This window comes from Pleurodeles waltl, chromosome 6, assembly GCF_031143425.1.
Source record: "Pleurodeles waltl isolate 20211129_DDA chromosome 6, aPleWal1.hap1.20221129, whole genome shotgun sequence".
NCBI classification, from domain to species: domain Eukaryota; kingdom Metazoa; phylum Chordata; class Amphibia; order Caudata; family Salamandridae; genus Pleurodeles; species Pleurodeles waltl.
In genome coordinates, this window is record NC_090445.1 from 1,210,302,094 (window position 1) to 1,210,326,477 (window position 24,384).

The following is a 24,384-nucleotide window of genomic DNA, read 5'->3' on the forward strand; positions in this document are numbered from 1 at the left end:
AAATAACTTAGTTCAGTCGGTTTGTGGCATGGAAACAGACTCTCTTTCTAAAATGCTCTCAGTAGTGCCGGGCTCCCCAACAATGAAAATATGTAAGCGCTGCTGCCATTTAGGCAAACAACTTCCCAAAATTGCAATTGCGATTGGACTCGTATGAAGACCGTTGCAGTCACAATAGATGAATAAATACTGTTGTAACGATTATTGGCTCCGCCCTCGGCTAGTCACCAGTTGTCTTGCAAGTATAAAAAGGCGGCTCAAGCAGGAGCACGCCAACTTTTTCCGTTTTACAGGTTTTGCCGTTCTGAAGACTTGATCACGGTTTAATATATATATATCTAAACTACCAGCTCTCTGTATTATTGAGATAAATCAAAACATTTCTGACGATTATAGAATGTATTCATCTCGGTTAAACAACAGAGCGGACAGTCACTTCCGTGCTCAAGATCAACATGAAATGGAGAATCTAGGAAAGAAAGCCTGGGACAACCCTGGCTATAATGAATCGCCATCGACATCTTTGAAAATCAGAGCCATTTACAATCCTAAACCCACTTTGGAAAATCCATATCAGAATATCGGTAATTTAGGCGATCCACCTCCGTATCAGGAAAATATGGAACAGATTGCTACGAATAAAAACAACTCATGTTTTGGCTGCTTCTTCCATGTCTTCAATGGAATTAGAGGTAAGAAATACAATCGAATTTGCGAGGCGGAAAGTAAATGAAGGACGGAAAAATATTTACAAAATGAATGTTGTCTATGGGCTTTTACAAAAACAGTAGTGTTTTGTTTTATCGAGATGTTTCGTGTTTTTTCGCAATCAGGTTTCACGATTTATTTTTGATTGAAGATAAACCGTTGTAATAATATTTATGGTTTAAATATTTTGGAGTATACAAAAGCACACAGCCTCAAATAACGCAGGTGCCCTGTGATGATAGGGCAAAGCCAGTTGAATGTTGAAAATGCTTCTTGTGCTCATCCTCTTATTCATTGTACTCCTTGTTTGGAGCCCTTCCTTTTCGAAAATAAAAAAGGACAATGCACTTTTAAAAAGCAAACAGTAAATTCAATAGCGGTCTTAGAGGTAATGACATATACATTTCTCCCTTTTGTTGTGTTTTATCGAGTGCATACGGCCACCTGTTCAGCTAAAATCGGAATTATAATTGGCTGATAAAGCAAATATTGCAGTTGGTCTATTTGTCCCCTCAAGCTGTGTAAAATCCCATATTGTTAATATTAATTTTAATTAATATTAAATTTACATAAATGTTTGAGGTTTTCATTTTTTTTAAGCACATCTATATTGGTTTTTACAACAGTTGATTGATCATATAAGAAGAGCTTCACATTTTACATCCCTTACAAAGGGCTCAGCATGCATGTGTTTTTCAATCTATTTCCATTTCCCTAACTCTTTACTAACTGGTTGTTGTTCCCCTTCCACTCCATTCTTCCCTGCGTCCCTCCCCGCTCCCCACTGAGTCACAATTGGGGTTGTGCATTGTACACTCTGTGATGGGGGTAATCGTATCTCGCTGGTCCGATAGCCGAGTGAGTTAAGGTTTTCACTCTGAAGTACCTCTGTCATTAGGTGGGGGGTGGTTGGGCCATATCTGTGCCCCTCTCATTCAGGGTCCCAGGCATTCTGGGCTGTCTGAGCTTCTACTACGTTGTCTTCTGCTACCTCTAAGCGTCTCAGTCCCCTTTTGGACTCCCTGAGTAGTGTACCTCCTTCACATCCGGCCTGTTTGTCTAACTCCCTGTGCCACCTGGTTATTCTCGGATCCGTTGGGTTCTTCCAATTCATTGCAGTCTCCCTCTTGGCTAAAATATAAGCTAAATCTTGGAATCTGCTAGTAGCCTTCGTTTTAGATGTATGTGGAAACCATCCCATTAAGCAATGACTCATTGTAACAAAAAAAAAAAGCTTTATCCATCACGCCTGCTACAACTTGGGTCACCTCCCCTCACAATGTCCCAACCTGAGGGAAATCCCAGACCATTGCCTCAACTCGACAACACAGCCCCATGTATCTCTACACTGTCCATTCTCTCCGCAGTACACCTGTATCTCTTGAATGACACCTCTCCACTGGCGGATCTCTCCACGGCCCCTTCATCTCTTCACAGCTCATTTCTACACAGCCCTTTAATATCTTAGGTACCCTCTCTTTCCAGAGCCTATGCATCCCTTTTCTGTCCTATCTCATAACATCCCTTGTAAATCTTCACCACCCCATCTCTCCCACAGCCTCTGCATCTCTTTTCTTTCACACCTCTTTATTTCCTCCTATCCCACAGTCCTGCATCGTTTCTCTTCCACATGTCATTAGGTAATTACGCTGGAATAATCAGAATAATTTGGGTAATTCTGCAGTACCCTTTGACTGTGAATTTACTGCTAATAACAATCCTACCACAACACCACATCTAGTGGGTGGCTGGTTGCGGTACTGTTTATGCTCTGTTGCAGTTAGCACTATTTCTTAGCAGTAAATGCATCCTTGCTTCCATTTTGGCCTCAAGGGGGAATTTTGCGCTAAGAAAATACTGCAAAATGCAGATTTATGCTTATTGCATAATTCGATTTAATGCTGCAGAATTGTTAGATAATTCTGTACAATTACACTACATGAAATTGTGGATTACTCCCACCCCTGTCATGTCTTCACTGCATCCTCTTACTTAGGCATGTTCAACTTCCAGATGCCTCCACAGCCCTTGCATCTGTTCACTGACTCCTTTCTCCACATCTCCAGTATCTCATCATTGTTACATTTCTTTACAAGCCCTGCAACTCTTCACTTCCTCCTCTTTCCGCAGTTTATTCATCTCCTTGATGCCTTCTCTCATCACAGCCCCTGCATCTCTTTGCTTCCTCCTTTCTATGGGGTTCCTGCAACCCATCATAGCCTCAACACTCCACAACCCATGGCACATCCCATCTTCCCTTAGCTGCTTCATTTTTTCACTGTGGCATCTGTCGGATCCCCTGCATCTCTTCCTTATTATGCTTCTTCATAGCCTTTTCTTCTTTTCAGTAGTCCATCTCTCAGTAGTAGCCCTTGCATATCTTCAATAATCATCTCTCCACAGCCCATGCGTCTCTTCACTGTTGCATGTCTCAACGGGAAATATCACTAGCAACGTGGTCAATGCAAAGCTATGCATTGACCACGCTGCCATTAGCACGCATATGTGTTTAGCACGCATGTCTTTAACGTATGCGTGGTAACAGCAGAGAGAGCAATCTGGGCAGAACAGGAAGGAGTAGTGACCAGAGGAGAGCGAGGTGAGTGGGGCCAGGTTTTCCAGGAGGGAAGATAGTTTTTAGGATAGGGTCAGAGGGTCAGTTAGTTTTTGGGACAGGGTGGGGAAGGTTTTAGGGGTTGGGGTAGTTTTTAGGAGAGGGTAGCTTTTAGGGTTTAGGGCGGGGTGGGGAGTCAGGATTGTTTTTTGGATGGGGTAGGTTTTAGGGCAGGGTAGGTCTTAGGGTTTGGGGCAGGGTAGTTTTTAGAACAGAATAGGGTAGAATTTAGGACAGGGTAGGGTTTAGGGTGGGGGTCGGAGTAGTTTTGAGGACAGGGTGGGGTAGGTTTCAGGACAGGACAGGGCAGGGTAGCGTTTAGGGTGAAGGTGGGTGGTCAGGTAGTTAGGACAGGGCTGGGAAGGTTTTAGGGTACAGAGTGGGGGCAGGGGGTTGGAGTGGTTTTTTATGACAGGGTGGGTTAGTTTTTAGGGCAAGGTAAGTTTTAGGGCAGGGGGTAAGGGTAGTTTTTAGGGCGGGGTAGGTTTTAGAACAGGGCAGGGTAGCTTTCAGGGCAGGGGACCGGGGTCGTTTTTAGGACAGGGTTGGTTAGTTTTTAGGACAGGGTAGATTTTAGGGTTGGGGGGCAGGGGGTCGGAGTAGTTTCTAGGACAAAGCGGGGTAGGTTTTAGGACAGGGCAGTTTAGCTTTTAGGACTTAGGGCGTGGAGCGGTAGTTTTAGGACAGGGCAGTGTAGGGTTTAGGGGGCAAGGTAGTTTTTAGTACAGGGTGGGGTAGGTTTTAGGGTTTTGGTTGGGGGACCGGGGTAGTTTTTAAGACAGGGTGGGGTAGGTTTTAGGACAGGACATGGTAGCTTCTAGGGTTTAAGGTGAAGGTGGGGGGCAGGGTAATTTTTAGGATGGGGCAGGGTAGGTTTTAGGGTTCAGGGTGGGGTTGGGCTAGTTTTTAGGACAGGGTGGGTTAGTTTTTCGGACACAGTAAGGTTTAGGGCAGTGGGGTCTGGGCAGTGTTTAGGGCAGGGAAGCTTTTAGTGCAGGGCAGGGTAGCTTTTAAGTATTAAATCGTTTTATAGTGAGATACAACAGGCCCACCTACAACCACTGGCCGGTGGAGGTAAAATATAGAACAATAGAAAAACCTGCAAAACCGGACAAACACAACAGGACTTATAGTTATCTATTACCGTATAATTAGCTCATCACCACCCCTTATGGGCAAACCCTTTACATCTCTATGCAGTGGGTCTTTTACAGTCAAGCATCCAGCCGTACAAGTCAGGTGTAGGACGCATAAATAAGATGGGCATGTCAGTTCCTTAAATTCATCGGAGAGGTAGGAAACACAGGGACCCCATGTTTCATCAAAAGTATGGAGGGATCCAGTAGCCACAGTTGTTCCGAGTGCTAATGTGATGGCTCTGCCTGTTGGAGCTTTGAGGGGGTATGTGTGCGAGTTTGGAAGCCCTAATAGTATGTAACTAGGGAATAGTGATATTGTGGTGTCATAGACCTCATCGATAATGTTTAAAATGTTGTCCCAGAAGGAGGCTATTCAGGGGCAATGCCACAGAAGATGCATCAGCGTGCCCAGTTGCCCACAATTTCACCAGCAGCGATCGGTGGTTCCGCTCCGCCACCCAGCGACTCACGCCGGCGTAAAGTACCAATAGTGTGCTATTTTCAAAAATAATTCTTTAGTATTCATATTGCAGGCTGTCAAATGCACATGATGTAGCACATCAGCCTATTCCCTGTCTGTAAAGGAATGCCCACACTTCTAGGTAGTAGTAAAACACAAGTTTATTAGTTAAGTAAAACCATAAAACTCTCCTTCCACATAAACATTTAACAGAACAATTTTAGTGCAAGAAGGCAATTACAGTTCTTTAGCTTAGGGTGAAATGGTTAGTGAAATTTCCTTCCACATAAAGATTTTAAGAAAAGAACGTACTAGTGCTATAAGACATTAATAATGGGGCAACAGAACAATCTTCTAGTGCCTTGAGACCCGCATAGCGCCTTGAGACCCGCATGGGTGAGTAGCGCGCTTTATAAATATTTATGATTTGATTTGATCTTATTGTGAGTAAGATAAATACAGCGCCAAATAAAATTCTGTGTTTAAAATGAAATGCTATATGAAATTTCCTTCCACAAAGAAATTTAAAGAGAACAGTAACAGACCAATGAGGCATTGGTAAAAATAGGACAAAGTGGGAAGAGACCTTCTATCAATTTTATTTACCCCCACTTAAGTCTGATTGTTGATACCAGACTTTATTACGACACAAGCTAAACAACCCAGTGGACTACCTAGGAGCCTTCCCTTCTTTAAGATGTTCAAAGCGGGTTATAGGGATTTCACTATCGTTTCCGCCCTCCCTCTGTCTTGGTTATTTCGAGAGGCTGTGGTTTGAAGAGTGAAAATTTCCAAAAATTGAACCAGCCTAATGTTCAATACTGTATTTCGAGGGTTAAAAGCTGCAATTAGTGCTTGTCTGCAGGATCTAATTCTTAAACCGTTAAATTCTTTTTTCAGTAAGAGTCTCCTTTCGGCCGCCAAGGCTGGACAAATGCAGACCACATGAATCAAGTTTTCATCTGCTAGATGACGGAGACGGCACTCCTGGGAGCCTACTTGCCGCTCCTTCTTCCATTTTGGCATGAGGTCTAAAGTAGGGACTTCACCCAGCCTAAGTCTGAGAAAGGATTGCTTGATTTTCCGTGAGTAGGAGCCAGCCATAAGCAGTGATTCTTTAAACGTTTTGTAGGAGTTAAGGATCAACCAACCATGCTCCCTTTTGGTCAATGAGATCTTATCTTCTAGCAAGCTCCATAATTTACTCACTTTATTCACTGCTTTATTGAAAATGGGGATGGGTAGAGACCGGTTCCATACCTCATCTAAGTTCAAAAGACTCTTACTTTCTTCTAGATATCTTTTTTCTGCCAGACTAGATTGGCTAAAGACCCTTTTGAAGCACGGCTCAATTTGTAGCAGCATTTCATATATGCCGCCGGTCGGGCTAACGACTATTTGACCAGCATGCATTCCAGATGCACGCCCAGGTAGCCGAAAAACGTGCTTATAGGTTTTTATCAGAAGCTTATCCAGAAGACCTACTTCCATTCCCCTCATTATTTTGGTCCCATAGGTGATAGTTGGAAGTAGCTTCGCTCTCATTACAGCTGTTAATGGGTTCAGAGCATGACCACAGATTGAATTTGCTAGCTTGCAAAAGGCGTAAGTAGGGCCAGCGTCTTGTTTTTTATTGCTTCTTTTTGTGACATGTAATTACCTCTAGCATCCACCACCAATCCTAGGTATCTGTATGATGTTGCTTCCTCTAGGGTTTTCCCATTCATATGCCATTTACCTTGGGTGGTTGGCCTGCGGTTTAAGGTAATCATTTTAGATTTTTATGATTAATTTCTAAATCATTAGAACCTGAGTATTCTTCTACTGCCTTTAACAATTTCTACATGCCTATTCTGGTATTACTGATTAGTAGTTGGTCATCTGCATATAGTAGGTTGGATACTTGTTGACCGCCCAGTGAGGGATAGTGGGATGAGTGAGCATTTAACTTGGTGGGGAGATCTGCTATGTACAGGTTGAAGAGTGTTGGGGCCAATACACAGCCTTGCTTCACCCCCACTGTTGTTTTGACTGCCCTGGATAGGTGAGAGCCTTCCCCCAATTTAACCTTCACCCAAGTATCAGAGTATATCATTTTGATGGCATTTAAAATAGAATGTGGCAGCCCCCACTGTAGTAATTTGGCCTACAATTTGCCGCGGGAGAGAGTCAAAAGCAGCTCTAACGTCAACAAAACATAAACAGGCTCTGTTTATGATCAAGCCTAGCCCCATAAGATTTGTTAATGTTCCTTGGTGCTTGGTGAACCCGGTTTGATTAAAGGGTAGAATATTGTTATCTGTAATCCAGGCTTCTAGATGTTTTAGCACAGAGCAGGAAAAGTACTTGAGGTCAACGTCTAAAAGAGCGATTAGTCTGTAGTTGCTTGGGGAGAGCACGCACCCACCCTTATATATGGGGTGGATTATTGAGCCTTTCCAGGATGCCGGGACGTTGCCTGTTGTGATCACGTCATTAAACATTGCTGCCAGGAAATTGGCCCATCTTTCCGTTTCTTGTTTAAATAGTGCTTGTGGTAGGCCATTGGGGCCAGGGGTGCAGTCCATTCGTGACTTTCCAATGATTTTTAATAGTTCTGGTGCCGTAAATTTCAAAGGTTCAGGGATGTTGGGATCCCAGCTAAACATATGCAACTGAATTTGAGGGTCTTCTTCTTCGATGGTCAGTTCTTTTAGATGGGACTTTAAATGGGATACCCATACTTCCTCTGTTATGTTTGCGTTATTGCCTGCTTTTGCACCATTCTCTATTTTATTGATGATTTTCCAAAATCTTATGGAATCAGATGTTTTGGTCGCAAAATGTAGTTTGGCCCACAAGACCTCCTGTTGGCCTTTTTTAAAGGTCCATAGATCCCTTTTATACAATTTCCTTTGCTCTCTCAGGGCGGTCAATATTGATCCATTATCTGGGCATTTACGCAGTGACCTTAGTAATTTCCCTACAGCTGCTTTCCTTTTGCGCACTGGCAGCGGTAAAAGTGAACTTTGGCAGTGATTCAATTGCGCTCCCCTTCTCGTGTTACTTAAGGAATCTTTTTTTTTAATGAGATCGAGGGCAAAGTTCTCCCAAACTGTTGTCAGCTTTGCCCCACTTGTGGTAATTGATTCTAGCTTTCGTAGGGCCTCTTCTGCCTGACTTTCAATGGTGTCTGAGGACCATTTGAGTCGCTTTAGATTTTCGGTGCCTAGTGTCCCGTTTAGGGCTGCCACTTTCTCCGGTTTTTGTGGTGATGCACATATCCCAAATACCTGTGGCTTTTGGTCGCTTTCCATGCGGTCCATGATGGTAAAGGTGTTTACTAACTTATAAAGCAGGAGACACCAAAGTGTAGTCTAGATAGGAGACCGATTTCCCGGAGAATCTTGTCCATGCCGGTGGGATATCTGGGCACTTCCGTCCGTTTAGCGCGAAGAGGCCTACTAATTCACAGGTGCGTATGAAACTCTCCCCTATTTTGTCTTTCCTGAGTTTTTTTGGGAGGGTTTGGCCAGGCATTCTTGCCACTGTTTGGATGTGGTCCTCACTGGGGTTGTGGAATAAGCCGAGATTGAAATCGGCCGATATTAACCAGAATGCTGATTTTACTGTACATTTTATCCTTAATAGTTGAGTTAAAAATTTGTTTTCTTCAATTTTTTTATTTTTAGGATTGATGTATGTGTTGACCAGAATCAATGGCTCTTGTGTGTTTTTCCCCCAATCGTCTAGCTGGAGAAATTGGAAAGGTTGGTCTTCCTCCTTATGCTCAGAGATTTTTACCAAAAGGCTGGTGCTAACGTAAATGGCAAGGCCTCCCTTTGGCCTACCGGGCCTATTTGTTTTTGTTGCTGGGTTAAGATATTCCATGAATCCAATTATCGGTATTGATTCCATTGCCCTGGATTCCTGTATGAGTAAGATGTCGAAGGTGCTGAAAAAATGTATTACTACAGGATCCTCCAGTTTTTGACCGTAGGCCACCGACGTTCCAGGAGCAAATGTATAATATGCCGTGTGCGGGTTGATCCTTACCAATTCAATTGTTGCCCATCGGTCTTGGGGGTAAAACCGTCGCTACCCATTCCCTTTCTGGATACTGTTGTTGACCCAAGACCACTCTTTCCCTCCCTTCTTCTCTGTATACTTAGACTGTCAGCGGGTGCTTAGGTGGATTCTCCTCACTGCACCTTTCTTCAATGGGTCTGCTGGCCTGATGTACTCCTTTCAGAACCGACCATGTGCCTTTCGGAGTTCCCAGGTATAGTGAGGCTAGTAACGGAGTTGGATAGCGGTCTCCTTTGTAGGTGGTTACCTCAATGCCCCAGGCTTTCAATAGGTCCTTTCTTTTCATGATCCGCTTTGGGATATCTGGTGCTGAGAAGATGGTGAGTGTTGGATCCGTGTGTTGGTTGCCTCTTGCTTGAATACATTTTATAGGTGCGAGGTCCTCCGAGGCTACAAACTGAAGATCCAGTAAGGCTTTTATGATTCTTAAGATAGAAGAGCGATTAAGAACATCTGTGGGGGACCTGGAGGTGAATTCTGGAATCCAGAGTAACTGGAGGGTATTCGTGTCTGTTATAAGTGACTGATTTTGCTCTATGTGCCGGTCTTGCTCCTTATAGCCATCTTCCCTCTGACTAATTGCAGACTTGCTGCCCACATTGACCAGTGTTAGTTCGGGGGGCAGCGCAGGAATAATGGGTTTTGGTTTTGTGCTCTGCTGGCCCCTTGTGGGGCTAGGTCTTAAGTTCGTTATAGTGCCAATTGCTTCGGGTGGTCTCAGGGGGGACTTTGTTGAGTGGGTAATGTCTGCTGAGGCGGGGAGTGTTATCCCATCTACTATTGTGTTAGAGCTGGTACTTATGTGGGTAGTAATGTCTCTATTGTACCCTCCATTTGACGTCGCCTGGTCTTTAGGTGGATCCTTTGAGTTGAGTTGATGAGGTTGGCCGGACTTCCTTCCCTTCCTTGCCCGCTTTCGTTCTCTTTTTGGGAGGGTCCGGCTTGTGGGAAACTCAGGGTTCCCGGGCTTATTGATGGACTATAGCGGAGGATGATTCACCATGGGTTCCATACGAGCACTTGCTAGTTGGCGGCTGTCAGCCAATATTCTCTCCTCACTTATAATTGATGAAGCGGGCGCCAGGGAGGAAAGGGGCTGCTGCTCTTTTTGTTTCTGCTCCCTCGGAGTAGATTTGAGCATGGTGGCGAGTGGTTTAGTACATGTATGTTCATCCTTCCGGGTGGAGCGGATTTCTTGAAGTATTCCCTCTAAGATTTGCGGCAGTTGAGATATCTTTTCTACTACCTCTTTACAGGAACACATTGTATAGTCATTAGAGTGATTGACTTGCGCCCTTGTTATAAATGCGTTTAATTTTTCCAACTTAGTGTCAATCCCGGAGACAAATACTGCCAGGGTGTTTAGCAAGTCAACTTGAATGTTCATTTTATTTGAATGAAATTGCAGCGCCATGACCGTTGCTTGCTTTGAATTTAGGATTGCAGGCCACATTTCTTCTGACCTGACTGCCACTGGGGCTTGTAACTTTAAGTCGGGCTCTTGGTTACCACTTGATAGTACTTTGTTTATTGTTGTTTTATGGGGGACTTTCTGTGCGGCTGTCACTGTTTCTGCTTTTGCTGGTCCGTTTATGAAGACCTGTTCTATACCCCAGAGGTCCTGTTCTTCTTTTTCACTGTTGTACGTTGGGAATGAGTGAAGTTTTGGACTTTGACAGAATGGGCCACCTTCCTGAGATTCTTGTTCTAAATGTTCTGCGATTGCTACCAGTTCTGAGTCCAGGATGGGTAGTTTCGCTGGACTAGATGTCCATTGGTACTTAGTGGTGTCTAGGGATTTATTACATAGAGTTAAGTCTTGCCTAGGATTGTAGACGGATCCTGGTGTAGGAGTTGCTGGTACCGCATTATCCTGGACTATACTTTATGCGTTTATTTTCGTAGGGTGATTTTTCCTGATCACTACTGTTGGCGATAGGGGGAGGGGAGGAGGTGAATTCATTCTGAGTTTCTTTTCACTGCTTCCTTGCTGTTGCCGGTCTTGGCTGGGTGAGGTTATTTCCCCAAAACTTGTTTGGGTTGGAGCCAGGGAGTCGATCCTTTTTCTGTTGGCGTTGGTACCAGTAGTAGTGAAATAATCGGTTATCTTGTGATGCTTTGGAGAGACTACGGACTCTGGAACCCCATCCGGCGGGGTCGCCTCCTTCCAAAAGCCAGGTTCTCCCCAGATCGTTTCTTCCATGTTGGAATTTTGGTCGCCTCACCTGCATGTGCCATTTGTTAGATTTTGCCTCCTGCATGGGAGGGGGAGGGGGAGATCCTGTTCGCTGCTTGCTCTCCTTTTTGGGGTTGTTTCATCCAGAGCCAGGTCTCCTTTCCTTTTTCTCTTTCCTTGTTTTGTTGGACGGTTGGTAATACTGCCTCGTGCTTTGCCTGATCTCATGATCGGTAGGTTTTGCTGCCTTAGAGCGGGGTGATTTTGGGAGGGCTGTTGGAGTGAGGGAGAAGGGCCTTGTTGAGTCTTTTTGTGCCTTTTATTGTTTTGAGGCAGTTAGGGGTGCCGTCCTCCAAAAAGAAACTTCAACGGACGTTGATTTCTGAGTGTGCGATCACCCTCAGGGGAATTTGGGGCTTTTGAGGGCCTGGGTCCTGGGGAGGTGCGGAGAATCCGGAGTTCCTGGACCGTGCCTGTCCTTGTTGGGCCGTGTTGGTCCCTTCCGCTCCTGACCCTGGCTACCCTGGGCAAGGTGCAAGGGTGGGAGGGGTAGCAGGGCAAGGGGGGGTGAGGCCACGAACTGCCTGTTGGGACTACCTGGGTGGGTCGGGGTGAGGGGTGCTGCACGCCCTAGTGGTGGAACCAGCACCCCTGGACCGGGTTCCCCCCGCCCTGTTGCCCTCCTTGCCCCCCCTTAGCCCCTTTGCTCCTTTGACCTCTGTTGCTCACTTGCCTCTTGCTGGGGGTCATGTCACGGGCAGCACCTGGAGCAGAGGGCAGAGGGCCGGTAGCTGATGTCCCAAAGCCTGGTGCCGTCCTTGAAGGGGCCCTCCTTTCTTGCCACCCAAAAGTTTGTAAAAAATAAAATAAAATTGTAGCCCCTATGCCCCCCCGCAAGCCGCACCCGCGATCGGGCCACTTCCGTGGGGGTCCGCAGAGGGGGGGGAATGCTGTCCTCTGTGCACTCCGCGCTATCAGGGTGCTGCGGGCACCGGCGGTGGGTCGGGTGTCAGGCGAGCTGCGGACAGGGTAGGGCCCGGTCCCGCTGCCCGTGCTAGGGGGCTAGGAGCACTAGGAGCTCACCGGTGCGGGTTGCGGGTGGCCGTGTGCTCCGCTCCATGCCCTGCGCTCCGGTCCGCACTGGCTCCTGCGCGCTGGTTCCGCGCTGTCTGAACCGGAACCGCTGAAAACGCTGAGGAGCCACCCTCTCGCCTTCCACCTTCCTGCTCTTCCAATAGGCGTCTCCGGCGTCCTTCTCCCTGTCTCTGGCGTCCTTCTCCCAATCAGAACTCGGCCGCAGATGGGACGAACGTGATTTCACACACTTTGTTTCGCATCTGAGCTTCACATGCGTCTGAGGCAAAAGCAGCGGTGTGGTCAAAAAGCCATAAATATCAGATATGAGCCTCTTATTTGTGCATGTTAACAAGCACTTCTCAAAGGGAAGTGGTCGAATCCCTGGAGAGGACACCCAGTGTCGTATTGCTAAGTATTACCAATAGACTGTTTGCGGGAGGCAATAAGCTGACCACAGTTGGTTAAATTCCATAATGCCTTGGGCATCGGAAAGATCTCCCATTCTCTTACAATTAAGGTCCTGCTAGCTCTTGAATGAGGACCCCGTAAGAGCTTGGGGGAAGTCAGGATTGCGGATAATCGGTGTTTGCGGGGATGTGGGAGAGGACAGGCCCTTATGTGTCTGTACCCTATCCCAGACGTCCATCGTGGCTCGCAGGATGGGGGAGATGTAGAATCCCGGAGGGCGATGTACCCGAGGGATCCATGGGATTTTCCAAACATGTTGTCCTGCCACTGCCTGGTCAATAAAACACCAGTGCTCCTCAGTGCGTTCCCGGGACCATTTGAATAAATAGCGTAATTGGGTGGCCTGGTAATAACTAACCAAATGAGGAACTCCCAGTCCTCCCTCCCGACTGTGGGAGGTAAGCCTGTGCCCACGCCATTCTTGCCTTTTTCCCAGACCAGCTTCTGCATGGTGTCAAGCGCCACGGATGGGGGTGGTAGTGGCAGGGTTTACATGATGAACAACCCTTTGGGCATAAGCGTCATCTTTATGGCTGCTATTTCGGCCCATCCAGGAGAGCCCATAACCCTTCCATTTGGCCAGGGCCTCCCGTGCCTCACTCAAGAGGGAGGTGTAGTTACTTTGAGCTGTAGTGGCTGGAGTAGTGTGAATCTGGAGGCCTAGATAGTGCACTGCTTGCTTGGCCCGGGCAAAGGGCAGGGCGGGGTTCAATGCTTCCACCTCTGTCTCCGGCACCATTAAATTGAGAATATAACATTTAGACAAGGTTGCCTTGAATCCAGCCACTCTTCCAAAGGCGCTCAGTTCTTCCAGTACCGCCAGGAGCTATACCTTCGGTTGTGACAGATAGAGCAGGACCTCATGAGCGTATAGTTCTATTTTGTGGGGTCGGCCACTCATCAGGATGCCTTGAATATTCTGGTTTAGACATATGCGCTCCATGAATGGTTCCATGTAGAGCACAAACCGCAAGGGCAACAGTGGGCAGCCCTACCTGGTCCTTCTGGCGATAGGGAAGGAGGCGGATGGGCCGGCATTGACGCTCACTCTGGCCTGAGGGGAAGTATAGTTACACTGCACCCATTTGCAGAATCTTGGGCCCCAACCACAGCGGGGTAGGATCGCGAACAGAGGCCCATATTTATACTTTTTGACGAATTTAGCGCCGTCTAACGCCATTCTGAAGCGCCATGCGGGCGCCGTATTTATGGAATGGCGTTAGCAGACCGGCGCTGCCTGGTGTGCGTGGAAAAAAACCACGTAGACCAGGCAGCGCCGGCGTAGGGGGAAAATGGCGTTAGGGCGTCTTAAAATGGGGCAAGTCAGGTTGAGGCAAAAAAAGCGCCTCAACCCGATTTGCGCCATTATTTTCGACGCCCAGACGCCATTTAAATGACTCCTGTCTTAGTAAAGACAGGAGTCATGCCCCCTTGCCCAATGGCCATGCCCAGGGGACTTCTGTCCCCTGGGCATGGTCATTGGGCATAGTGGCATGTAGGGGGGGCACAAATAAGGCCCCCCTATGCCACCCAAAAAAAATTAAAAAATATAAAAAATTATACTTACCTGAACTTACCTGAATGTCCCTGGGGTGGGTCCCTCCATCCTTGGGTGTCCTCCTGGGGTGGCAGGGGGGGTCCCTGGGGGCAGGGGAGGGCACCTGTGGGCTCATTTTGAGCCCACAGGCCCCTTAACGCCTACCCTGACCCAGGCGTTAAATAGTGGCGCAGATGCGGGGTTTTTTGACCCGCCACCTCCCGGGCGTGATTTTTGCCCGGGAGTATAAATACGACGCATTTGCGTCGCCGTCATTTTTTTAGACGGGAACGCCTTCCTTGCATCTCATTAACGCAAGGAAGGCGTTCACGGAAAAAAATGACGCTATTTGCCCATACTTTGGCGCTAGACGCGTCTAACGCCAAAGTATAAATATGGCGTTAGTTTTGCGCCGAATTTGCGTCGAAAAAAACGACGCTAATTCGGCGCAAACTGAGTATAAATACGGGCCAGAAAGTCCCAATGAACACGATCAAAGGCCTTCTCTGCGTCAATCGACAATAATATTAATGGGATGTGGGCTTGTTACCCTTTGTCTAAAAGGTAACACAGCCTCTTAGTGTTGTCGGCACAGGTTCTCTCCGGGATAAACCTGGTCTGGTCGGTATCTATCAACCCTTGCATGTAAGGGCCAAGCCTGGTTGCCAGGACACTAGTAAAAAGTTTGGCGTCCACATTCAGTAATGTGATAGGCCTATAGGACGAACAGAGAGCGGGAATAACCGTCAGTGTTCCTAATTGCATCGAGGGGGTAAGTGTTCCCATATTCGCTAAGTGGTTAAAAAAACATTCCAGTATGGGTGCTAGGAGGTCCTCAAACATTTTATAAAATTCTGCACCAAACTCATCCTGCCTTGGCGCCTTTCCTGTGGAGAGGCGTTGTATAGCTAGCAAAACTTCAGTAGGGGTGATATCTTTATCCAGTGGCATAGTAGTCAACTGTGGGAGTTGGGGCCAGGGGCATCATATCCAAATAACCCTTGATTGCTTCAGCGTCCAGTCCCTCCTGTGTGTAAAGGGAGGCCTAAAACTTCTTAAATTCCTGCAGAATTAACCCATCTGTATTGGCGGCAACGCCATTCTGGGTTTGAATCACGTTCACCTGACGTTGCATTGCGTGTACACGTAATCGATGGGCCAAAAGTCGTCCTGCCTTGTCCCCCCCACATAGTTAATTTGCTTGGTATGCAACATGCATATTCCGCTATGTCCATGTCTAAGGCCTCTAGTTCTTTGCATGCCACTCCAAGCTGGTGTCTTGCGTCCCCAGCACCCGTTCCCCTATGCCTCTCTTCCAATTCTTTCACCTTAGCTTCCAATTGCTGGTGATTCTCCTTCAGGAGGGCGTTACAGCGTGCAGAAATGGCTATAAATTATCCCCTCACCACCGCTTTCAGGGCTTCCTATATCTCAACCACTGTGGTCTCCGGTGTATCATTAAGGAACAAATAAGATTTAATTGTGTCCCTTATTTCTGTGCATACCTCAGCATAAATGAGAAGTTTAGTGTTAAGTCTCCATAACCTAAGACTGTGCCTTGAGGCCGGTACCGTGAATTGCAGTATAATTGGGGCATGATCAAAAAGGACCGCTACTCCAATCTTTGTCTGCTTAATCGTGTGTAGGAGACCGGGGGTGGCCAAGAAGAGGTTGGGTCTTGCATATGGCTGATGTGCAGCTGAGAAATATATACTCTCTAAATGTCTGGTAATTAGTACGCCATACATTTGTTAACCCCCCTCCTGCAGCCAGTGTCGAAAGCCTATGGAGTATGCTTTCGTCTGCCCATATCGCTGTGATGATCTGTCCATGACGGTATCAGGGACCACATTAAAGTCACCTCCTATAAGAATATCTGTATCCTTTGTAGTAAGCACCTGCCCCATGGCCTCTCTGAGAAACCCGTCCTGCTGTTCATTAGGGCCATAGATACAGGCCAACATTAATTTATATCCGTGTATGTCTATATGTACGGAGAAAAGCCTCACATTAATCTCTGCTTGGGTACCCAGCACATTTCCAGGGAAATGTGTAGCTAGTAATATCGCCACCCCCCCAACCCCTCCCTCCGCTTCCCAGGCCTTGAGGAGTGGAACTGTTGACCGAACCAGCGGGATCTCAACCGTTTCCAGTCCGCTCGCAGCAAGTGCGTTTCTTGTATCAGGCATATGTCACATTTAGGATCCCTGAGATGTGAGATAAGGGCTTGCCTCTTCACTGGAGCATTAAGGCCTCTAACACTGAGACGCATTACCTCAAAAGACATGCATGTGGGGTGACTTTGCATGGTAATGCCCTCGGCTGTCTAGCTTGCAATTAGATGAAGTAGTAATCAGTGGTGTTTGTACTGGCATCCAAAGGTAAGGTGTGGCATGAATAGTCAACAGAACAACAAATAGGACAAACTGAGAAACAAAAACTGAACCAGTACCAGGCCTGGGAACTACACCAAGTCTAATTGGGGGTACATATTACTGTACCAGATTGTTCTCCGTCTTGTTGGGGGAGCTCAGCCGTAGTTCCCTCTGCCTTCCTGCCTCCAATCGCAAGTAGTGGAGTGTGTCCATCTGGGAATCCCGATCTTCCCTTGTGTGGGGTCCGAGTAGGAAGAAAAGGAAAAGGGCTGGGGGCAGTCCCCCTCAGCATTTACCACCCCCCCACGCATGTCTGTTCTACCAAGCATTAAGGGTCTGGTTCTGTGTCGCGTACACTCTCTCTTGGTTCCGCAAGCTGCCCAGCAGATCTGCTCTCTCTTTCCTGCTCTCTTGGTCAGATGGTTTATGCGTTCTTCCTTTGCGTTGTCGAGTTGTGCGCTCACGACCTCCAGCGTCTTCCTCTGATGTCCGGTCTAGGTTGCCGAAAGAGGGCCGGCCCACTCCACATTCATGTCTGAGTTACCCGAACAAGTGCTCCAGGAATGATTTTGTTATCAGGGTGGTATCCTCCTCCACCTGCTCGCCACTGCTGGACCCTCTGCTTTCTGGTGCAGCTCCCAGGGTGTGCTCCTGTTTCTTTGCTGGGGTTTTCGCGAAGAGCTCCTTTAGGTTGCCCTCTTTCTTACTTTGCCTTTGTGCCGCCATATCTTTTTCAAGGGGTAGACCTACTACTGCCGGCCTGTGCAACTCCTATCAGGTACTCCACCATGAACTTTCCATTCTCAGTGTCTGGTCACCGGTTTGCGACCATTATCCAAGACCCCTCTGCAGCGCACTCAGGATATTCACTCTCTCCGCTATGTATATCCTGTCCCAGGGGGCACCAATTTTGATTGCCCAATGCGGAAGGTGCTTTCGTTAGCCATCCAGTCACCAGTACTGCGCAACCTTATCTGTGTCCTGGCCCCTCCACGGGGGGCTCACTCATATCTCTTTCAGCGCCCCCCCTAACCCCCCTGCGACAGGAATTACCTCTGGTCCTGTGTCCTCTGCTCAGCTTTTCACTGGATGTCGTTTCCCTGCACAGGCATCTGGCCCGAACTTACAAGATCAGGGCCTGTGCTCACTGCGACCGAGGGCGTTGCGCTGCTTCCTCTATGCCATTGGGCAGGCCCTTGGCTGGCCCACGCTCCAGGCTCCGGCAGGGACCTCTGTTGGCAATTTTCACCCACCCCCCCCATCCCGCCAATGGGAGCAGATGAGGGACTCAACAGGTCCCCCTGCTATGGTGTTCGGGCCCTCCTGTGTTCACTGCGTTCATCCGCGGCTGCCATAATTTTTGGGGGCCACCGATAGTCAAGGTGATGCGCGACGTCCTTACCACTTTGTCGCACTGCAGATGCTTTCTTGCTGTCTCACTGGGCCCAGGCCGTGGTCTCTATGATGGAGGGCCTCACGCTTCTCCCTCTGCGCTAGTGTTCGGGCCCCCTAGCAGCCCCAGACCAGACCCAGAGCCTCTGCAAGGGCCATCCGTTTGGAGCCCTCACTGCCACCCCTGGCCCCAATGGGGGTGGGGGGGGCACGATAGCATGGAGGCCTATGTCGTTTAGGGCCCTCCTGTGTTAACCGTATTCGTGCCGGCCGCTCTGTTCATCTGCGGTTACCGCCAGCCTTTCCATGGCGGTGTTTACTGCCAGGGACAGGCTGGCGGTTGGGGACTCATAATCCAGCAGCACTGCCCTGGGGATTATGACCGCACGGCGGAAGCCTGGCGGTATAGTGGAGGGGCTGGCGGTATGGCCGTGGCTAATGTGCCATGGTCATAATACACTGGCGGAACACCGCCAGCCTGTTGGCGGTGTTACCGCCAGTGTTCCACCTACTGCCAGGGTCGTAATGACCCCCATAGTCTCCTTCAGATCTTTCAGGTCATTTTTCAAATTTGTCATGTTTGGTATGAATCTCCTTTTCTCCTTACTGTTGTCTGGAATGAACGTATAACAATGTTGAGCATTTAAAACCTTGCAGACTCTGCCTTCCTTCGCCAATTATATGTTGAAGATGACAACTTTGCAAAACCATTGATCTCACAGCAACCATTTCCGTATCTATGAGCAACATTTCAGAGTATAATCAGTAGACATCTTGTCAACAGTTTTCAACAACTTTATAACCTTGATATCATTCTACATTGTATTCAATGATGGAATAATGACACCAAATATATCACCTGTAATGTCTGCTACACTTGCTCCTCTTCTTGTTCTAGATTTAGGTCTTTCTTTCCAAACTGGCCTGTCGAAATTGTCTACCTGGAAAACCTACCCCTAAATAACGTACCATACCAGTGACTCGGCAGCTTGTAATAAGCATTTTTCCCACAATTGAAATAAACATCTGGTACAGCAGGGTCATGTCCATTTTCACATAACATTCCAAACAATTCTGAGCAAAAACACGTCTACATTCACTAGTCCCTACAAATATTATGCCAGCCTTTGACTGGGGCCTATATATACATAGCTTCCATACATTTTACCAATCTAAAACCAGTCGCCTATGTGTATCACCACTTGCAAGATGTGTAGCATCTTTTGGTCAATCCTGTAAGACTAGTCCTTTTTTATTTTGGTTTTCATTGCTTTTCTTCTGTCATCCACTTGATTGATAATGTTTTTCTCAGCTTGTGTGAGAATGCAGGCTAAAGTATTCTTGCGGTATAAGCAGTTGTAAAGGTTAGTGTTGGTTCAAAGAAACCTCCCACTATAGCAACAATTTAAGCTTTAGCAAAACTACTCAAATGCTGGCTAATACGCACAAAGGAAAATACAAGGTCCATATTGGCATCAAAATACTGAATATACTCTTGATTATATAGACAAGTTTAATATGAGACTGCAACTAATACCATAAGTCAAAGGCAGACTATGGTATGTGATTCCTTCCTGTAAGGATGAGGGAATCTGTGTACATATACAATACATAACAATCATGCACATCCGTAGTTTCAATGTATTTATATAGTAATCTGTAGTATATATTAGAAGACAAATCTCCATTTGAGTCATCAAGATTCAGCAATTTTTCATCATACAATTGATCTCATTTTATTTGTGACTCCTCATGCACTGGTGCAGCTATGTTCTCAATTTTGTCTTTCACAGACACACTCGAACCAGCAATCAATAAAATGCTCACAATCGCACACACACACTATTGCTAAACCTCTACACACATATTTACACTTATTCCATTTACCTTAATCCAGATTCATGACTTGTCTAGACTCAGACCAAAAATGCCAAATTCAAACGCAAAAACAAAATCAAAAACTGTCAAGCGGCTTTTAAAATGTTTTTTTCTTCTTTTTTAACATGAGCAAAGCATAAAAAATACTTGAGCGTCTTTTTGCACTTATTTACAACCTTTCTTGATATTTCGAAAGTTAATCAAGTTTTTCTTTTACTCGCAATTGTTCAAAGCCTGTATCAAAAATGCAAATGTCTCTAGTAATACACCATCTGTTAATCACTGATCAGCACTTCCACCCAGTAATGTCTGCTCATCAAGTGGCAATGAAATTTCAAAGTTCAGTTCAAGTGCAATTTCAAGTTCCAGAATGTTCAGCTGAATCTGAGTTGACAAGACAAAAGGCCACCAACTCCTTCTCCCATTCATTAAACAAAGTATACCCATTCAAGTGGTGAGTACCTGCGACTTGGCACTCTTTTACACTTTGACCTCCTTGCTTCACAATTTTTATTTTCACTGTCACTTTGATATGACTCTTCAGCTATTTCAGCTTTGGTTGGAATGTACATCTGCTATTAGGTCTGGATTTTTGCAGGCCATTGGCCTCCTCTTACAGTTCTCGTTTCAGGTACAACTGGATTTTAAGCATTCTAAGAACTAGCAGGAGACGACTGACTCTGACTTGACCCTCCTAAACTTTCGATTGCTTTTGACACGCTCAGACTTTCACCACCTGTGCAGGCTCTGCGATAGCCACTTGTCCACTCCTCACAGTTTGGCTAACCTGGACCCTTTCACTCACCGATTCCAACCCTAAAGGAACAGGCACTGTATCTTCAAGTGGACTTGGAACTTTGTGCATAGGACTCTCATTAACCCAATTCGGAGGACTAGCACACTTTACAACTGTTGTAATCACCAAGATAACCTGAAAAGGCCCTTTCCAGCATGGCTCTAAGCATGACCTTCTCACATGCTCCTTCACCAAAGCCCAATTACCAGGACTCAAGTTGTGACACTGCTCTTGCTGGGGCTGAACAGCTGCTTCTTCAACGTGGCGTGACAAAGAGCGAACCACATCAGCTAGCCTTTTCAATAATCCAGCACTAAGTCATCTGAAATGTTCACAAGTGCATGTGCAGACGCGGCCGGTGTAGGAGGCTGGCCTGATGTGTAGTGGGTACCTATGGTACTTATACCAGGTCCCGTTATCCCTTATTAGTGTAGTGTAGGCAGTGTCTAGAAGCCAGGCTCTCTAGAGGTTGCTGTGGATGAGCAGCCAAGACTTATCTAGGAGACATGCAAAGCTCATGCAATACCACGGTAGTCACACAGTACTCACGCACATGAAAGAAACGCTCTGTGTTACAAAAATAAAGGTACTTTATTTTGGTGACACAAATACCAAAAATACCATGGAAACTATACTTCCTTAGGAAGTAAGTATTACACAAATTATATACACTAGTATGCAGAAATCGGCATAAAAACAGTTAAACAGTGCAATTATTGAAAATCACAGTAGTTAGGATTGGGCCTAGGGGGAGCACAAACAATAAACTAAGAAAGTGGAATGCGAAAGTCGGTCCCCCACCTAGGCAAGTGTAGTGTGTAGAAGGGAGCTTGGAGTACTAGGAACACCTAAAGGTAAGTATCACAACCCACCCCAGTGACCAGGAAAACAGGAGTAAATCACAGTATGTTTCCCAGAACACACACAGAGAAGAAAATAACTATGCAAAACCCAGAAGAGATTTCAAGACACCAACCGTGGATTCCTGGACAAGAAGACCTGTGGAAGAAGGGGACCAAGTCCAAGAAGTACAGAAGTCCTGGAAGGGCAGGAGCCCCTGCTAACCTGGATGAAGGTGCAAAAGGGTAACAGCCGGTGAAGAAGAAAAGTCAGCACTGCACCCAAGAAGAGAAAGTCGGTTTCCTGGAAGGTGCAAGTGATGTCCCATGCCGGATGGAGGATTGCAGTCAGGTTTGCGTCATCGGAGTCCCCTAACAAGCGTTGGCACATGCAAAGCTTGCAGTTAGTGGAAAATGGCACCGTCGGGGACCAGAAAAGACCAGGTGGACTCTACCCAAAAGTGGGAGTCAGAGGAGGCCATCAGCAACTCAGAGAGCCCACAGAAGACCAGGCAGCGCACACAGGAGTCCCACAGGCCGGGGACAAGGAAGTTGCAGAAGAGGCCCACGCAGCACTGCAACAAAGGCTCCCACGGCGCTGGACAACCACTCAGGAAGCTGTGCGTTGCAGGATAGAGTGCCTGGGGCCAGAGCTTCAAGATGCATGACGATCTTGGAGGAAGTATGCCAACAAACTTTGGCAGCTGCAAAAGACGGTGTGCACGGGGGTATGTCTTGCGTGGGGAGGCCAGGTCTTACCTCCACCAAAGTTGGACAGCTGGAAGAGAGGACCGTAGGGAACACTTCAGTCCACCACCCGTGAAGCAGGATCCATGCAGCTCAGCAGGAGAGGGGATCCACACAGCCGGTTGTCATCGCAATTGGTGCCTGCAGAAGCAGGGAAGTGACTCCTTCACTCCAAGGGAGAATTCTTTGTGCTTCTGATGCAGGCTGAAGACGGGCTGTCCTCCGAGGATGCACGACTGGTGAAATATTGCAGTTGCTGGAAGGAGCCAGAGTTACAATGTTGAAGAAGGCATCTTGCTTCTTTGTTGTAGCTTGTGGGGTCCTGAAGAGTCCAGATGCAGTTTCTTCGATGAGAAGTCAAAGTGGAGGATGCGGAGGATTCCTGCTGGAGTCTTGCAATCCGAATCTGTGGAACCACCCAAAGGAGAGACCCTAAATAGCCCTGGAAGGGGAATTGGTCAGATATACAGGTAAGCACCTATCAGGGAAGGGCTCTGATGTCACCTGCTGGCACTGGCCACTTAGATGCACCCAGAGTGCCCTGCCAACTTTGAATCCAAAATGGCAAACCCCAGGGACCCTCTAAAGGAGCTCCGAGCACCACCCCTGCGGTGGTTCACACCAGAGCAGGGACTGGGGGTCGCCTCTAAGGAGCCGCGGGAGTGCATGGAAGCTACAACCAATGCTTGCAAAAGCCTTGGGGCGTGATTCCAACATGTTTGATACCAAAAATGCCTATTTTCTGCTAGTGCTCGGGTGCCCTCACACACAGGTACTTTGCATCCTGCCCTCTGGGCTAGAAGGCCTGCAATAGGGGTGACTTATAAGTGACCTGGAGTAGTGAAAATGGCAGTGAAAGGGTGCTTGCACCTTTTCATGCGCGCTGCAATGGCAGTCCTGCAGAAGCTTTTGCATGGGCCCCCTATGGGTGGTAAAATATATGCTGCAGCCCATAGGGATCCCCTGGAACCCCAATGACCTAGGTATCATATACTGGGGACCTATAAGGGGGAGCCAGTGTGCCAATTGTGAGTGGAATACAGAGTTTTGGGAGAGATATCATAATCACTGGGGTCCTTGTTAGCAGGATCCCAATGAACACAGTCAAGCACACTGACTTCAGGCAGAAAAAGAGGGTAGCCATGCCCAGAAAGAGGGTACTTTCGTACAGCCGGCAACTTCATGGCATGGCCCATGAGTATCTCGTGAGGGGACAGTCCTGTTTTCCTGTCAGGTGTGCTACGCATGCTCATCAGAACAAGTGGCAATACTTCAGGACATTTCAACGTTGTGGAAGCACACACTTTAGACAGTCAAGACTTTAGAGTTCCATTCATTTGCTTGGCCAATCCAGATGGTTCTGATTTGTAACTACAGTGCACACACCAATTTTATGATATCACTATTAAAATGACATCCTCAGTTTGATTCCAAAAAAGTCGGGAAATCAAACCTTGGAATCAACTTGATTAAGAGCAGTTTTGAAACAGTGAGGCTCATTCCTGCATGTTGGGTAAGCTTACACCCAGTGTGAAAAGACACACACCACCACCAACACATCTCAATCCATTGCACACAGGCATCTCGATTAAATCAAATTGCATTTAATTGAAAGGACCCCCTGATCTACCTATGTGGCTCAAGTTAACCATGGTGCATTTCCATAGGTATATCTGTTGACATGTAACACATCTGTGAAACACAGCTCCTGCAACTAATTAGAATCTGGAATTGTACCATATTTGCCTAAAAGTCCTAATCATGGCATCCCTGCCAATGTGTGCTTGCCCATGGTCATACCTTGCCATTGACGATAACAAACTATTTGGCAACACAGCTTTCCCTTCACTGGAAACACAAACACCATCTTCATTTCTTTGAACACAGCCTTCTCTACTGCACCATCTGTGTTCCTCTTCAGTCATTTCTTCCTGCAATCTCTTAATGTCTTTTCAGGTTTCAACTGCTGTCATCAAGAGACTTTGGTTTGTCTCACTGGTGCTACTTCCATTGCTCCATTCCTTATTAAAAGATGTGCAATGGAGTGCACAATATCTGGCCACTTGATCAGCATAGGCATTGCCTAATGAGATGTGGTCACTTGACTTTT

The 24,384-nt window shown here is 47.0% G+C and overlaps 1 protein-coding gene across 2 annotated transcripts in view; it reads left to right on the top strand.

The window, feature by feature from the left end:
- The first annotated feature begins 212 nt into the window (after window positions 1-212).
- LOC138300760 (polycystin-2-like protein 1) overlaps window positions 213-24,384 on the top strand; it is a 2,286,574-nt gene continuing 2,262,402 nt past the window's right edge. The window contains exon 1 of one of the 2 annotated variants that reach the window (XM_069240515.1): window positions 213-692. In XM_069240515.1, the coding sequence (XP_069096616.1) occupies window positions 398-692 (295 nt within the window). In that variant the 5' untranslated portion in view covers window positions 213-397. The remainder of the gene's footprint in view (window positions 693-24,384) is intronic. The other variant, XM_069240516.1, reaches the window with a different exon arrangement.